The following is a 17,355-nucleotide window of genomic DNA, read 5'->3' on the forward strand; positions in this document are numbered from 1 at the left end:
ATTTATAGACTCCCGTTTTGCAAAATACCCTCTTCTTAATTTTTATAAGAATACCTTTTTGTCCTGGCTCAGAATAACTTTTCTCTTATGCCTTCCTCAGTAGTCTTAAACCAGCCCTGGCGGAAGCAGATGAGGAAGCAGAGTTTCATTGGAGCATTCAGCCCTGCTCTCGCTGTCCTGGTCTAGAGACTCAGACAGCACGAGTAAGCCCTGCACGTACACACTGCTCAGTTCAGATGTGTGGTCGTCGTTTGTTTTAGTGCCTGATAAAATAGGTTTTATTGTATCTACAGTGAACTCATAAACTAGTTCCTGATATACTTTAAGCTCAGTTATAGTTTTTTTAGAAAAGATAATTTGGTTATGAATTTCATGGTATCTGATCAGGAGGAGATCTATACCTTCGTATGTACAATGTTTTAGGAAAAATATATCTGATTATTACCAATATGTATATGAGTTGGTGATGTGTATGTGAACCTCTATGAAGTTGTTTTTTCGGTATTATATTTATGTGTATTTCAGGAAGACTTCTTAGATCTAACAGTAGCTGTCAAAAATGTATCAGGTTTGGAAGATGCCCTCTGGAACATGTATGTAGAAGAGGAAGTTTTTGACTGTGACAACTTATACCACTGTGGCACCTGTGACAGGCTGGTGAAAGCAGCAAAGGTAAAGACAGACACTGCTTTTCCTTAGGGTGCCCACTGAGTACTGTAACAGGGGGTCTGTCACGTGAAGTCAGCTTGTTTGAAATAGTCTGGATTTTACATGAAGCTGTAATACTAAGGACTGAAAAGACATTTACGTGGTACATACCTGTATTTTAATTTTTTGTAGTAAAGAATTTTTTAAGTTTTCAATCCAGTAGTTCTCTCAACTTCTTTTTTCCCCCAGGAAAAATGTATTTGTACCTCAGTGTTAAATATACCTTTTATCGATAAACTTCCCACCATCCCTGCTTTTTGCAAATTACCATCATAAAGAAGGCCGTATGTTTTTATTTCTGCTAGCCAAGAAGTTTGTTGAGCTTCCCTTCCTTTGTCTACTACTGTGAAAACAGATGGCTTTCTTTACTTGCTGCATACGCAGTTATCTACAGTATCAGTATATGTATACATCTCCTCCCTGACCCCAGCGGATCTAATATGCCCTTTCTTCCTCCTGCAGTTGGAGCAAGCAGTACTTAACTTGCTAATTAAAGGGCTTGACAGTACTTCTGGGTTTCTTTCTGTACAGCAAAGCAAAATATAGGGTGAAAGGAGGGCAAGATGTAAGCAATGATTTTTTCTGCAATATACATCAACTTGCCTGCTGTCATTGTTATCTGCAGTGATCTCTATTCCACTGCTGGTGGATGGTGGTGTGGGCTCTTCCTACGTGATGAACTTGAGCCCGAGTCACTGAGTGGTTGTTGAGCACTCACTGAAAAAACTACCACAAGAGACATATCTTTGCAGTTACTTTCAGTTACTTTCTCATAATAAAGAGATAATACTATCCCTACAGCTGACGGTGACTGAATTTTCTAACAAAGAAAATGAGAAATCATTTAGATAACACACAGTATTGATTTGGATCCTAGCCATTATAGGTGAAAATGTACTAAAAACAATAAACCCCATGCCTATAGCTTTCACGATAGGATTTGAGACCAGGGCAGATGTTATATTGCTTAGTCCATATTTTTACCCAGCCTTTGCCCCTTTAGGAAACCCAAATAGAGAAGTTTATATTTTGCTTATTTAGTTTGGCATTGCAACTACAACCTAACAAAATAAATACAAAGTTCAGAGGATTAGCACATTAGTAAAACAAGAACCTTTTGCTAAACAAAAGCAGTTCTTTTATGCACCTTCTATGTCATTGGTTAATTCTTTTTCAGTGAAGATGTTTTGATTTTGATACTTTTAAAATTACATTGTATTCTAGTTTCATGAGATTTATTGCATTCTAAATTCAGGTTTAGGTGTACTACCTAAATTAATGCAGATTTTCTTGTTCTGAGCAGTCTCAGCCACATTGTAGTGGAGTAGTTTTTTTTAGATGTATTTTTTTGAGCTTGTTTGAAAATCTGCCATGTGTTTAAATTGTTGTTTTACCATTTAACTTTTTTTTATTATCCTCTTGACTTGGATTGTTGTTTTAAATATATTTTTAGGAATGTTAGTTATGATTTTGGATAATTTTATACATGGTGAAGGATTTTTTGCCCCCCCCCCCCATGCCATTAGTGCAAGGGAGTCAGGAAAAGCTGATCACTTTTTTATTTTTAATTGATTTGAGAGAGAGAGAGGAAAAGGGAGAGAAAGAAAAACATCCACTTATTTATGGATTCATTGGTTGCCTCTTGATGTGCCCTGACTAGAGACTGAACCATAACCTTGGCATATTGGGATGACGCTCTACCAACTGAGCTACCCGGCCAGAGCTAGAAGCTGAAGACTTTTAAATAAAAAGCAGCTTAATTGTGTGTTTTGTTTTAAAACAAGAAATTTTTAAAAACCTTCTTAGCTGCTTTTAAGAATAGTAACTAACTGTATAACCCGAGTTAGTAGATCTTAACATAAGGGGAGTTAGAGCTTTTTTGGAAGTCTAATGAAAGCTATGGATCTTCTCAGAAAAATACATAAACATGTTAGATTTTTATATAATTTCAAGGGTCCAGCTCCAGCTCTAGTTCTTCAATAAATAAAAGGGAGAAGGTGAATGGCTAGGACTCGGGCTGGAAAGAAATAGAAAGGGGAACCCACTCCTCAGATAGCTTTGATTTTAGGGTATGAACACTGGAAACATGAAATTGGGTTACAAATTTTAGTCATAAGCATAATGAATGATGGCACCTTTAGTCCCATAAAATAGATGAGTTTATATGAAGGGCTGTAGTCTATCATGATGAATTTGTGATTTAAGGACATATTGCTCTTAAAATTGTGTTGTAACTTGCTTTTTTATATGTTAAGAAACATGTATTCTTTTATATAACTGCTTTTTAAAAACTTAAAAAATTTTTCTTTTAACAGTCGGCCAAATTACGTAAGCTGCCTCCCTTTCTTACTGTTTCATTGTTAAGATTTAATTTTGATTTTGTGAAGTGTGAACGATACAAGGAAACTAGCTGTTATACATTCCCTCTCCGGATCAATCTCAAGCCTTTTTGTGAACAGGTTTGAACTCTTTTATTTTTAAATTCTTTTTTTTTCCCCCTCTCAAGATTAAATCCTTAATTGACCTGGCGTTCAGTTGGCTTATTGCAGAATCTCAGCCGTGGCACTCGCTATCCCATGCATTGTGGGATGTGAGGCAGCAGCAGCATTCTCCCCAGTAATGGCAAAAACGTCTTCAGACCTTGTCAGACCTTGTCTTCTGGGGGTAAAATCACTCCCAGCCCAGAACCCTGGTTTATTACAGTCCTTCTGAATTTCCAAAGGATGGCTTTGTTCTCAGTTCTTTTTATTAAACTCTCTTCAAAAATCTTTGAAATGAAAATTTAAGAGCAAAATTAGAAATGACCTCACATTAGAAAAAATTACCATTAATTGGCACTTTCTGTTTGGATTTAGCTTACTTTAGATGCAGTAATGAATTACACATCTAGAAAGTGAGCAGGTCATTGGAACTTCACTAGCCTGGAATTTGTAACATTTAAGACATGGGCAAGAAAGAGTTTGAAAACGACTGTATTACATAATCAATCTACTTTATAAGCCATTTAAAAATATTTTCTATATAATTGCTACACATGCCAAGATCACAGTGATGAGACTGGTGTATTTCTTATTACAAATCATTCTTTATAGGTTTATTAAAACCAGAGCGTGTATTAGCTAGCTATTGAATTTCTATGTTTGAAATTAATTTTTTTAATATTCTTAAATTTAGATGGGCCTTCCACTACTTCAAACCTAATTACTGAGCTTTTTGGATGTTGTTTTATTATATTACCATTCAAAGGTTGTAATTTTGTTTTGGCCCTGAGCTTGTGATTGGCACACACAGAATAGTTTTTCCAGAGTAAGTCAATATACTTGCCCCTCCCTCTATTTACTGCCTGAAAAAAATTTCTTTTTCAGGATAATTGAGTTAATTCTTTTTTTGCTCCAGTTTTATTGAGAAATAATTGACATACATCACTTTGTAAGTTTAAGGTGTCCCGCATGATGGCTCGATTTACATGTGTTGTGAAATGATTTCCACAGTAGGTATAGTTAACATCTGTCGCCTCACATGGGAATACTTCTGTCCTTTTATAAAAAGCAGCTTGTCAAACGATTTTAACTTACTTTGAAATAACAACACTGAAATAAGTAAAACATTGAGCACTTATCTGAGAAATTCATGATGATATTTCTTTTTGATATCTGTAGTAATGAAAAAAATCACTCCTCATCTTTGTTTTTCTCTATCTTTTGCCTAAACAGACATTTTTAAAAATGCTGCTTACCTTAAAAGTATAATTTTTTAAGCAAGGAAGTTTCTCAAATAATTGGCACCCTTTTCAAGTAGCATCCACAGTGTAGGTGTTCATCTGTTGGGTCAGTCATATTATAGAGCACATTAATTATGGGAAAGTTTGATCATAGAATTAATAAATAAATAAACCTTTTCATTCCACTAAACTGCCTCTAAACAAAAACAGCTAGTATTCATAATTGCTCAATTCCTCTTATATGCAGAGGACCAACGTGTCAGGAGCGGTGACAGTAGATACAGCTTTGACTTTGAGACATGTGACAAATCTAGTTGGAATATAGGGAAAATACAGCAGCTACAGACCACATTTATAAAATAGCAAAATAGGTGTCACACACAGATAGGTTTGCCGAAACTCACAGGCTCACCAATGGGCACTTGGTTATCACATTGGCTCACGCGATCCTAACCAAAGTGCATAAAAAGAGCATCTTGTTTGGGTATGTGCTTTCCTATTTAAGCAAGACACAGAATTTGGTTGGTGTAGCATGTTTGGTATTGTGTCAGTGATAGATAATCTACCTGAGAATGAAGAATTTTAAAATTTAAAATGAATTATTCAAATTTATCTTAATTTACCCTTAAAAAACAATAATAAACAGTGAAATTTTTATTGATTTCAGTAGTTAAAATTCTCTTTCCCTTTGGTTATGTATCTTACCACTTTGTGTAAACTACATCAATGTTTATGTTCTTTTCTCTTGTAGAGTGAGCTGGATGACTTGGAATACATGTATGACCTCTTCTCGGTTATTATACACAAAGGCGGTTGCTATGGAGGACACTATCATGTGTACATTAAAGATATCGATCATTTGGGAAACTGGCAATTTCAAGTGAGCACAGATATTAGTTTAGAAGGGTCTTTGAAATTGTTTTCCTTTTCTAGTCCTGTTATTTGGTGAGGATAATCTTTTGCCATTTATTATATATTCACTCTGTAGAATACTTTTATAGGCGCTGAAAGTTAGTATCAATAGAAGTTTTAAATTTTTATTTCCAAGTAATTTCACACAGAAACATAACTAGCATAGTACAAGCACCACCTGTATACTCTTTACCTAGATTCTCCAATTAACATTTTGCCACACTTGTGCAAGCATACACTCTCTGTTTGTGCATGCGTCCGCGTGCGCGCACACACACACACACACACACAGTTAACATGAGTATTATTAGTGCTGAGCCATTTGAAGTTAAGTTTATCCCTAAATATGTCAGTGCTTGTCATGTGAAAACAAGGACATTTCCTTACATAAGCGGAGATCAAAATCAGGAACTTCAGCATTGATATATTCTTATCTAACACATAGTTTATATTCAGATTTCACCAGTTGTCTGATCCAAATATTTTATAGCGTTTTCTTCCCCACTTTAGCATCTAGTCCAGGATCACGGATTACAATTTAGTTAGCGTACCGCTTAAATCCTTTAATCAGTAATCGTTCCTCAGCTTATCTTCTATCTTTCCTGGCACCAAACAAAGACGATGAAGATTTTCCTCCTATGTTGTCTTCTAAAAGTTTGTGGGGTTTTTTGTTTTTGTTTTTTATTTTTTTAATTTATATAAAATGATATAGGTTTCATGTGTATAGTTCTATAATACATCATCTGTGTATTGCGTGTTTACTGCCCCAAGTTAAAAGTTGGGTTTTCATTTACATTTAAAACTTCACTCTTCCTGGAATGATCTCTGAATGGTGTGAGATCTTTTTTTTCCCATTTGGGTGCCCAACTGCCCATTACCACTTATTAACAATCTATTTTTTACCCTGCAATCTAGAATGCCATTTCTGTTATATCAATTGTTTATTTGTGTGAATCCATTTTGGGGCACCCTTCTGTGCCATTTTTCTTTCTTCGGTTCCTAGGCAAATACCACATTGTAAATTTCTGTAGCCTTTAAAAGCAATCGTGACACATGGCAGAGCAGGCCTCCCTATGTGTTGTTATTGTGCAGGAGTGTCGTGTGGGTCCCTGCTTTTTATGCTTCTGTGAGCACTCCTAGAATCGGCTTGTCTGCATTCTCCCGCACGCTTAGGGGAGGTTTTAACCTACATATGAAAACGATATATCTTTTCATTGTTTAGAACTTCTTTAACATTTTATGAAAAAGTTTTGTAGTGGTCTCAAGAAAAGAACTTGCAGATGTTCTGAGGAAAAGCCCAAACTGAGAATCTAGTTCCAATTATTTCCAGTGGGAAAAATTACAATGTATTACCCATCAACCCCAGACTCTCCACCAGTTTTTTAAATGTAACTAAAACACAGTAAAATGTCAAAATGTAAAATTCAAGCCATTATGTTAGGATGTAGAATTAATGAATAGTTGCTCTACCTGTAGTAATATGGCTTCTGTTGGAGCTGAGTGGGAAAATGTTGAAACTCTCTGTGTGTACTGTGCTAGAAGCTTTCTTTATCTCTCAATCCTAATTGGTAGGTGAGGCCAGAGAGGTGAAAATAGCTTGTCTAGGATTATTCAGCCAAAACTTGAATTCAAAGCCGTATGCAAATCACATTGTTTCCATCGTCATTTCTTGATCTTGAAGCCTCCATAGCATAAACATTCCTATTTTGTTAATTAGTTTTTAAGGGATTGGTGATAGAAATTTTTTTTTACATATTTTAAAAAAATTTTATTTTTTTCAGTTTTAGTTTATAGTCAATATTATTTTGTATTAGTTTCAGATGTACAGCATAGTGGTTAGACAGTCATATACTTTACAAAGTGTTTCCCTTGTGATAGAAACTTTTTTATTGTTTTCTTTCCCAGGAAGAAAAATGTAAAGCAGATGTGAAGTTGAAAGATCTTCAGAATGAAGGCAAGATTGATGATCCACTGGTGATTTTAAAAGCAATCTTATCACAGGTAGAGAGTGTTTGTGTGTGTGTGTATATATATATATATCAGATACAGATAAATGAGATTGATTTGGTAGATCTGATATTCTTCCTTGGAACAACATTATGTCTATTTTTAAACTTTTTTTTTTATTGGAAACTTTCTGGTTCTAAAAGAAATACATAGTCATGGTAGAAAACTTGAGAGAGAAAAGAAAACTAGAAAATAGATAAGAAAATAAAAAGTGTAAAACCAGCCCCGGCCAGTTTTGCTCAGTGGTTAGAGCGTTGGCCTGTGGACTGAAGGGTCCCCAGTTCGATTCTGACCAAGGGCATGTACCTCATTTGTAGGCTCCATCCCCTGCCCTGGTCAGGGCGCGTGCAGGAGGAAGCCAATTGATGGGAGTCTCTCAGATTGGTGTTTCTCTTTCTCTCCCTCCCACTCTCTTTGAAAAGCAAGGGAAAAAATATCCTCAGGTGAGGATTTGAAAAAATTGTAAAACCAAATGCTCAGCCATTAACACTTAGACATACATTCTTTGCATTCTGGTTTTTGTGTGTCTATACACATATATTGGGATTGGGTTATGGGTCTCTTTGGAATTATTGTTGTCATTTTAGACAGGTTTGGGGTTTACTTTACATGCTGTTTTAGGATTTGCTGTTTCCTGTATTGTCCTTTAATGTTTGTAGGACCTGAAGTCATGTGCCCTTTTTCATGCCTCCTATTGGTAACACCTCACATAGATGACTTTTAATATTTGCTTAGTACCCTGTTATAATGATGGTAGATCTCCTTTCATTTCTTCATTCATTCTTAAACAGTTTTTTATAATTCCTTACTGGGACCTAGGCTCAGTTCTTTAACTATATTGGTCCATGGCCACTGTCTTAGTCTACTAGGGTTGTCATAACAAAATACCACAGACTCCGTTGCTTAAAGCAATAGAAATTTATTTTCTCACCATTCTGGAGACGGCTAGGAGTCCAAGATCAAGGTGTTGGCAGGTTTGGTTTCTCCTGAGGCCTCTCTCCTTGGCTTGTAGATTTTGCTGCCTCACTGTGTCCCATAGGCCTCTCCTGCGCATGTGCATCTCTGGTGTCTGTGTGTGTGCCCAGAGTTCCTCTTAGGGACACCAGTCAGATTGCATGAGGACCCACCCTCATGGTCTCATTTTAACTTCTTTAAAATCCCTATCCAAAATTCATCACAGTTGAAATTTTGAGGGTTAGGGATTCAATATAGAAGGGTATGGGGGGGGGGGGAGGCACATTACATCCTGTAACACTCACTTCTTACCCCGTTAGAACTTGTTTATACATTGAAACATTCAGAAAAGACGTTAATAGTCCTTTTTTTGCACTTAAATATTTCTTCTAAAGATCCCACATAGTATCAGAAATTTACTAAATAAACCTCAGGAAACTCTTCGGATGTTGCTCTTTGAATATTCAAACTTTGGCACATGGAAAGTGGCAAAATTCAGGTTTTTTAAACTGATGCTTAATGTTCTTTTTAAAAATCATTTTATTTTGAAGTAATTATGGTTAATCAATTTACTTACATGTTTGCTGTTAGAGGTATGTTTAATTAGATACAATCTTGTTGTCCCTTTGAACTCATTAGTGTTGCCCTTATATCTCATCAGATTTTCTTAAATGACTGTGTTTCTTTCACAAGGAGGACAGTAATCTAATTCCTGTTGATCAGCTGGGCCAGAAACTTTTGAAAAAGATAGGAGTATCTTGGAACAAGAAGTTCAGGAAACAGTGTGGACCACTGCGCAAGGTAACACGTGTTCTTAGAGAACGCCCTTTCCCAGGAAATCTTACTATGGTCTTGGCAGTGTGAATGCCTTTGCAGAAGGAAATTTAAGTTAGGTGAAAATAAAATCAATATTTTTGCTTAATGGTTAGAATTCAGTTAAGTTACTTATTAAGTATTTAAGTAATTTATCATAGAATCAAGAAGCAAAAGAAGAGGGGAGGGCTTTTAATCACAACAGCAAAAAAAATGTCACAAATTTCATACCCTAAAACTAACCATTTTACTTATAGAAATGTCTTGAGGTATGCACCCCAATTCCACTTGATCTTTTTTTTACACACAGTTCTAGTAAGCTTGGTGATCTGGTTTCCTAGGCTGTAAGATCAGGTGCAAAAACTGATGCTGCCAGAAATAAGAGATAACTCAACTGAAAACAAGCAGAGCAACAGAACACTTAGTAAGCATTTTGGAGCCGTTTCTTACAGGAGCAAAGAGCTTATGCACTTCAGTAGGTGTTTAAGTGCATCTTTTAATTAGATACAGTTGACGAATGTAGTTTAATGACCCTGAATAGAAGGTTTTAAGATTTTTATTTAAAACAATTGGATCAGTGTTTCAGTATTTTATTTTTAAGGATATTAGCTGTGCAGGTTTTAAAAAATATGTAAATAGTCTTTATAAGCTTGAGGAAGTTAGCTGTCATTCATACTTGATTGATAGTTTCATCTGGGGGTTGGATTTTTACCAAATGCTGTTTGTTTTATATATGTCGATATGATCACAAGGTTTTACTCTTTTATTCTGTTAATATGGTGAATTCTGTTGACTGATCTTTTTAATGTTAATCAGGTCTTACATTTCTGGGTTAAATCACTTGGTCGTAATATGTTTTCATGTGTTGCTTCATTCATTTGGCTCATGGTGAGGACTTTGTGTCTATGTTTATGAGAAATACCCATCTTTAATTTTCTTTTCTTGTAACGTTTGTTAGATTTTAGTATGAGGGTTATGCAGGACTTATAAAACACGTTGGGAAATATTCCCTTTTTTATGTTCTTGAAAAGAATTTATCTAAGATTAGTTATTATTCCTTAACTATTTGGAAGCTATTTAGACCTGGGACTTCTTTGTAGTATGGTTTTTAAATTATATTTTTAATTTCCTTGATTGTAGTTGTTTAGGTTTTCTATCCTCTCATTATTTGGGAAAATTATATTTTTAAAGGAATTTGCCCTTTTATCTATGGTGTCAATTTTATTGGCATAAAATTGTTCAAACTGTCCCATGTTGGCCTTTTTTAGTGTCTGTAGGACTTGAAGTTATTTTCTCTTTTTTATTCCTGATATTAATAATTTGTATTTTCTCACTTTTTTCCATCAGTCTTGCTAGGAGCTTATCAAGTATATTAAACTTGCCTAAAAACAAACTTTTGCATCTGATTTTCCCTACTGCTCATCTGTTTTCTGTTTCATTGACTTCTGCTCTTTAATTACTTCTTTCCAACTCTGGGATTTAACTCGATCATCTTTTTTCTGGCTTGTTGGGTTGGTGTCTCACCTGTTTTTAAACCTTTTAACATCTGCTTTTTTATGTGTGTGGAAAACTGTTTATTGACTTGCTCAATATAATACCCAATATTGAATATTCAAAATAAAACGTGATATAAATGTCACTGCTGCAGTTACCACAATAATTCTTGTTTTCATTAAAGTTTGTTGATAAATTTTTGTGAAGTCTGTATTCTTGATCAGTGCTTAGGAAGTAGGTGGCATGAGCGGGGTGAGTGGAGATAGTATGTGAGGACCTGGTGAGCTGGGCCTACGTATCTGGGACTTACTTAGTCACCTCCCTCCTATTACTCAGTATATAATACTCTGTATGCACACTGAGAAGGCTAAATGAATGTACAGACTCCCTAAGCGTCCAGCAAGTGCAGTGGCCTGAAGTCCATCTTCATTTCTGGGTTTTATTCACAAAGTAAGTTGAAGTCTCAGGTGTTGGGGAGTACACCTTCCTTGAGGAACAAAGCATTAGGTTCTTATGGAAAATAGGCTCCACTAGCAGCTTCATCTCTCAGCTCAGCCTTGAGGAGAATGGGTTTTTGTGGTTCAACACATACTTTTAAAGCTATAAATTCCTTCTGATCACTAATTTAGTGGCAACTAAAATTGACGTTTTCTTTATCATTTCAAAATATTTTGTAATTTCCTTGTGATTCTTTCCTTGACCCATGAGTATTTTCGGAGATGTCTAGTTATCTTTTTGTTACATCTATAAATTGATTTCTAATTAATTCCCCTGTGCTTTGAGAACATGCTCTCTGTGATTTTAGTTCTTTTGAATTTATTGAGACTTTGCTTGAACTCTCCTCACTCCGCACTGATGCAAACTGAACAGGGGATTAATGTAGAACTCACCTAGTTTGCCTCTCTTTTTTGAAGGGTTCTGTTTCCCCACTTTGTGTCTGCTTCTGGTTACTCTGCAAACAGTTGTTTTCGTTATTTTGTTTAGAGTTTATCATTTTTATTGGGAGGGTTCAGTAAAAATTCTCTGCCACTAGGAGCAGACTGCACTGAAGTTTGAGGCTTAAAAGAGTTAATCTCAACGATCAAAGTAAAAGTTGGCTATTCAGAAAGTTCAGTACTCGAAGGTTTCAAATTGTTGATATTTTATTGTACCAGTTACCTACAAAACTATTTTACCATCTGCTACACACCGTGTTAATAATACTGTCTTTTTGTCATATGCCCTATGCCCTTCTGTTTGTGATAAAATAATACTTCAGATTAGAGAGTTGGTATTACCACAGGTTATTTCTTTCCAAGAGAGGCTGTTCACCTTTCCATAATGATTGATGAGCTCAGTGAATGTTATCTGTACCTGCCGAGCGATTTCCTATAGAAGGTAACTGTGCTGAGAGAAGAGGAGCCACAAGGCTGCACAGAGATGAGGGAATGAGAGAAGAGGAGTGGGGAGGGAGAGGTGGGACAGGCAGTGGGGAGAGAACATTGTTGCTGTCCCTCATTCTTCAGCTGGAAGGACCTGAGAAATGGTCTTTGGGGTTATATGACTTAAGCCTTTCTATGCTTTGATTTCCTGAGCTAGCTTGTCAGCTTCCAGAACAGAAACGTTCAATTTAGTTCATGTTAAACAATAATTTAGGCTTTTAATTACTCCCTTATCCCAGCAGAGCTGTTCCGAGTCTCTGGTTTCGAGATTACCTCCTCCGAGGTCGCTGCGCGAGCCTCTGTTCTGTTCTGTGCTTGCTGAGATTGCTTTAGCCCTTCAGAACTGCTTGTTCTTCCTAACCTGTTTCCGTAAAGTACTTTGTAAAGTGAGTTTTGAGGTATAATTAAAATAGTTTTAGATTGTGGCATGACAACTTTCTTTCTTGATATAATTGTTAGACTGTTACTAACAGAGAGAATGCTGATTTTTATTAGATGTTTTATTATGGCCCAAAGGGCCTAGCTGGCCAGTCCAAAAATAAAGGTGAAGTTAAAATATCTAATCACAGAAAGAAAGATGAAGGTTTTTAAAATCATTTCTGATTTTTTTAAAAAATTTTGTTAACCTAGTATCTGTTCTTTGTTTCTGTTTAGTTCCTTCAGCTTCATTCTCAGATATTTCTGCTCAGTTCAGATGAAAGTACGGTCAGTCTGCGGAAGAACTGCCCTCTGCAAGCTGAGTCCAGTTTCCAAAGGAAGGGTCAACAAATTTTTGAGACACTTACTTCAGAATCCCCAGGATTAAATGATGAAACTTCCTGTCCCCACTGGTTTGATATCAATGACTCCAAAGTCCAACCCATTGAGGAGAAGGCTATTGAACAGCAGTTTCAGGGCAAAGAGAGCGCCTACATGTTGTTTTACCGGAAATCCCAGCTGCAGAGACCCCCTGAAGGTATAGAAAGAAAAATGTTCCTATTTTTTTAAGTTGATGACTTTAAAAGACAAATGCTATTTGTATAGATACCCTTTGAAAAGGAGGTTTACTCATTTAAAAAATATTTTGAAGCTAACAGTAAGAAACACATGATGCCAAAAGAATCCAACAATCTGTCACTTTTTAAGATCCTATATTTGTATTTCACTTTTCTCCTCTCAGGAGAAAGAGGCCATAGTCAGATTTTCAGAGTTAGGTTTTCTTGAATCGCATGCTGTGGGCAGATCTGAGTGGGTGCCCTGTCCTCAGGCGTGGCTCTGTCATGTGGCCAAGTGTTGCCTTTGAGTTGTAAGTGACCTTGGTCTCATTTTCATATATCCACTTTATTTTCCTGTCTTGTTTCTTTTCCTCAAGGTAATGTGTTCTCTGAGCAACTGAAATATCTTTGAAGTGTTTTTTATTGAACCTTCTAAGAGGGCTCAGACCAAGGAGGTTAAACATTGAGACCCACAATGATACATTTTTAATTGAAGCCACTAACACGAGCCACTAACACCTGATCACTTCCCGTGGTCTGCTCCAATGTGAAAGTCCTAGCTAGGAGACTCTACAGATTGAGACGCATCTGTGAGGAGAGCTGTCGTCCAAGAATGAGAACAGTGATCATTTTTATAAAGAATAAGAGCAAAGCAGTTAATGTGCATATCAGTCAAGGGAAATTAACTTTCTGGATCCGAAACAGTTACATAACTATTCTATTAACCAGAAAGGGCTTTGCATTTTTCTGAGGGGGAAAAGATATGGTAATGGTTCTGATACATATATTGTGGAGCAGAATTCACAGTTATAAAAATATATATTAACAGAAAAAGACTGTCTTCATATGGAGTATTGTCTTTTTCACTAAATTGAACTTTAGTATGTACATAATTGGAATGTGTACTAAATGACTGTTTTCTCATTAGCTCAGGAATTGAATAAAGGTCCAGCCAAAATTTTGATGGACTTTGTTGGGGGATGAAGGAATGAACTTGACAAAGTAATTCTAAAATTTATGTAGAGCAGTGGTGGGGAACCTTTGTTCTCCCGAGAGCCATTTGGATATTTATAACATCACTCACGGGCCATACAAAATTATCAATTTAAAAATTAGCCTGCTCTATTTGGTCAAACATTTAATTAACACACCCCTAATGTGATGGTTGGAACTGCTTCTCTTTGGTGAGGCCTTGGTAGGGCCAGACCAAATGATTCCTCAGGCCTTATACAGCCTGCAAGCCCAACGTTCCCCACCCCTTACAGAGAGAGAAATTGATGAAAACTGAAGGGAGGGGCTACTGAAGGAAAATTTGCTTTCAGTAAAAACATACTTACAAAGTTATGATTGTATTAATCACTACTTAAAATTATACTAATCAATGGAATGAAATTATAGTTCTTTCAATGTTTATGCAATAAAGGAACCTTGAAATGCAGAAACATAAATGTTTTTCTGATTTTAAGGTAGAGAAGACCTTTCTAAGCTTAAAAGCAAAGAAAGAGAAACATTAAGGAAAAGTAATATAAACCTTAAACAATATTAAGAGGCAAATGATAAGCTAGTGGAAAACAGCAAAGTTTCTGTCGAGTGCTCTTTCCTATATTCCATTGTCCTCGGTAGTAAATTGCAAAAAGGATAGAAATAAGCGATACAGAGAAAAGAAGTAGGGACAGCCAGTAGTTAACTGCAAAAATATTTTTTTCCAACCTAACCCAAAATGAAGAATGTGAATTAAAAGAGCATTGTAATGACACTCTTTTCCTACCAAGTAAAATATTTCGAAGAATCTGGTGCTCAACAGTTGGTACTTCCTCTATAGCTGTTAGGCATATAAAGTAATATAGCAGTTTGGTTGTATGTGTGTAAAACCCTTAAATTATGCTACTTCTACAAGTTTGTCCTAGAAAGTCGAGCTGTGTATAACTATGTTCAAAGATGGTGGTTACTCCCATTATTTTGTATAATAATGACTAATGGAAATCACCTAAATGTCTAACAGAGAAAGGTTGGACTGCTGGAAAAATACTCAACAAGGCACGCAGTGGAAAAGCAAGTTCCAAATTTGTCGAACACAATTCCATTTTGTAACATTTAATTGCTTTAAATAAGTGTGTGTGTGCTTGTGTGTACAAGACACATTGTGTAGTATAGAAAAAGACCATAAGTATATATACCAAACTTTAGCAGTACCTCTTGGGAGTGGGATTATAGGTGATATCAGTATCAATTTCTGTTACATTTTTTAAAATGACTTTCAGAATTTTTACAGTGACAAATTATTACAGTTAGCAGGAAGAAAATAGTTGGTGGTGTTTTTAAAAAGTATATTTGAAGAGAGTTGAAGAAGTGGAATTCTTCTAGCTTGGCTCATGGAACTGTACCTCTCATTGGTTCTCATGTTTTCATTTTTGGATGGAAAACAGATCCAGAGCAAATGGTATTCACACAGATAGAGCTTTTCTAGCTCCCAGCACAGTCCTGTCTAGTTTTCCATACTACATTTTCAGCAGCCAGATCTCATTTAGTCAGCACAACTTAAAGAAAAATTTTGTTCACAGCTCGAGCTAATCCGAGATACAGGGTTCCACGTCATTTGCTGAATGAAATGGATGCAGCCAACATTGAACTGCAGACGAAAAGGTAACTTTTAGAGATTGAATGTTTTTTCTGGAGAATGAATCTAATTTAGGTCTAAAGTGTTCAGTAATGAAAATTAAAAAGGAAAAAAGACAGCTAGTTAATGCCAGCATCTGTTTAGCAGCTGAATTTTTATAGCAAGACTGTCTTTTACTTTGAAATTATCCTTGTCTATGAGAGTGAACGAAATAATGACATTACTGACCATTGCTAAGTAGGAATTGAAGCCTGAGAAGACTAGAGGAATCTGTTTCCTGCCTGCCAAGTTATTCCCTTGGTACGAAGAGAATCTGCTTTGAAAATCACGCCTCATATTTAGGTAGTTGTGGAGAAGTGGCATGTAGTGACCATAGGTGGGCAGAGGGAGGAAACGAGTCTACAAACTATGGGGCTTACTGTCACTCTAGGGCAAAGCCTGTAATGGATTATTAAAGGGATGGTTGTGAGAACTTGATCTCAGCATTCTCTTTTGAGGTCTAACCCGGGACCCTGAAGAACTGGTTCTTCATTTGCTCTCTGACGTAGTTGGTGGGGCATGGAAGTCCCATGGTCTTTTCCTGGACCCAAGTAGCTGGTTGTGTTCAACATTTTTATCATTGACTTGAAGCTGGGGAAAATGGCAGGTAGATTGAATGGCATGCCAAGATGAAAGGAAACCTCTACGAAAATCAAGACACTAAAAATACAAAAACTTAAAAGAGTAAAATAGCTTAAGCATGAAAAATCACCTGCCTGAGTGGTATGGCCTAGCAGTTGGTATTAAAAAACAAAACCCCAAAAACCTAAGAGGTTTAGTCATGTGGCCATCAGAAAAGCTAAAGCTCTCTTTAACAACATTAATAGACTGTCAGAAGGACCTGGGTGGAGGCGATAGCCTCACCCACTCTCCACTGGCCTATTGCCTGGAGTAGAGTGCTTGGCACCATGCTTCACGGCTGCTGCTGAGGACAGTGAGCCTGGGGGGTACACATGCAGGAAGATCACGAGATCGAGCTCAGATGTTTTATTGGGACTGTGGTATTAGTGGAAGCCAGGATGAAGTAGCCATTTGTAAATCTGACACTTCACACAGTTCACAACTAATCTCAGGATTGAAGAGTTCGGGTGTCAGTGTTCAGAGGGACACATTGCACAGTGTTTTCCTTGGGATTCACAGTGGCAGAGCTGAACTTTTGCTATTTATTGAGAAACTGAAATGAGTTGTTTTGGAGCATGGAAGAAAATGATGTTAATTATAATTAGGTGGAATGGAGAACTTACATTGTAAATCAAATATTTTTGGTTAGAGATGAAACCATGTTTGTTATAAAAACTTAGCATTTATGTATTTTTTATGCCTCTTTAAAGGGCGGAGTGTGATTCTACAAATAATACTTTTGAGTTGCATCTCCACCTGGGCCCTCATTACCGCTTCTTCAATGGGGCCCTGCAGCCTGCAGTCTCTCAGACAGAAAGCGTGTGGGACTTAACCTTTGATAAAAGAAAAACTTTAGGCGATCTTCGACAATCAATATTTCAGGTAATTTAGCCACACCTCCTCTTAATTTAGACATTATGGTCCATGTCCAGCTAGATTCTTCTTTTCAGAAGTCCTCTTTAAGATACAGCTATTTATTTTTCAAAACTGCTTAGGAAAACCCTCCATCTGCCAGTTCCATAGAGGGATGGCCCTAGTGTTCCCCTCACTGGTACCTCTTAGAGAGAGGCTTCT

The 17,355-nt window shown here is 36.5% G+C and overlaps 1 protein-coding gene across 8 annotated transcripts in view; it reads left to right on the forward strand.

Moving 5' to 3' along the window:
• The window catches only part of USP40 (ubiquitin specific peptidase 40), a 59,643-nt gene that overhangs the window by 8,808 nt on the left and 33,480 nt on the right, over positions 1–17,355 (forward strand). For 7 of the 8 annotated variants that reach the window (XR_001602564.2, XM_087819502.1, XM_016204641.2 and 4 more), the window contains 8 exons: positions 526–672; positions 3,024–3,167; positions 5,181–5,309; positions 7,247–7,342; positions 8,996–9,103; positions 12,685–12,985; positions 15,566–15,647; positions 16,992–17,163. Coding sequence is in view for 7 of the 8 variants with exons in the window: in XM_087819502.1 (XP_087675628.1) it covers positions 526–672; positions 3,024–3,167; positions 5,181–5,309; positions 7,247–7,342; positions 8,996–9,103; positions 12,685–12,985; positions 15,566–15,647; positions 16,992–17,163 (1,179 nt within the window). In the remaining variant the exon portion in view is untranslated. The remainder of the gene's footprint in view (positions 1–525; positions 673–3,023; positions 3,168–5,180; positions 5,310–7,246; positions 7,343–8,995; positions 9,104–12,684; positions 12,986–15,565; positions 15,648–16,991; positions 17,164–17,355) is intronic. The other variant, XM_087819506.1, reaches the window with a different exon arrangement.

Source organism: Miniopterus natalensis, chromosome 8, assembly GCF_054644295.1.
Source record: "Miniopterus natalensis isolate mMinNat1 chromosome 8, mMinNat1.hap1, whole genome shotgun sequence".
Lineage (NCBI taxonomy): Eukaryota > Metazoa > Chordata > Mammalia > Chiroptera > Miniopteridae > Miniopterus > Miniopterus natalensis.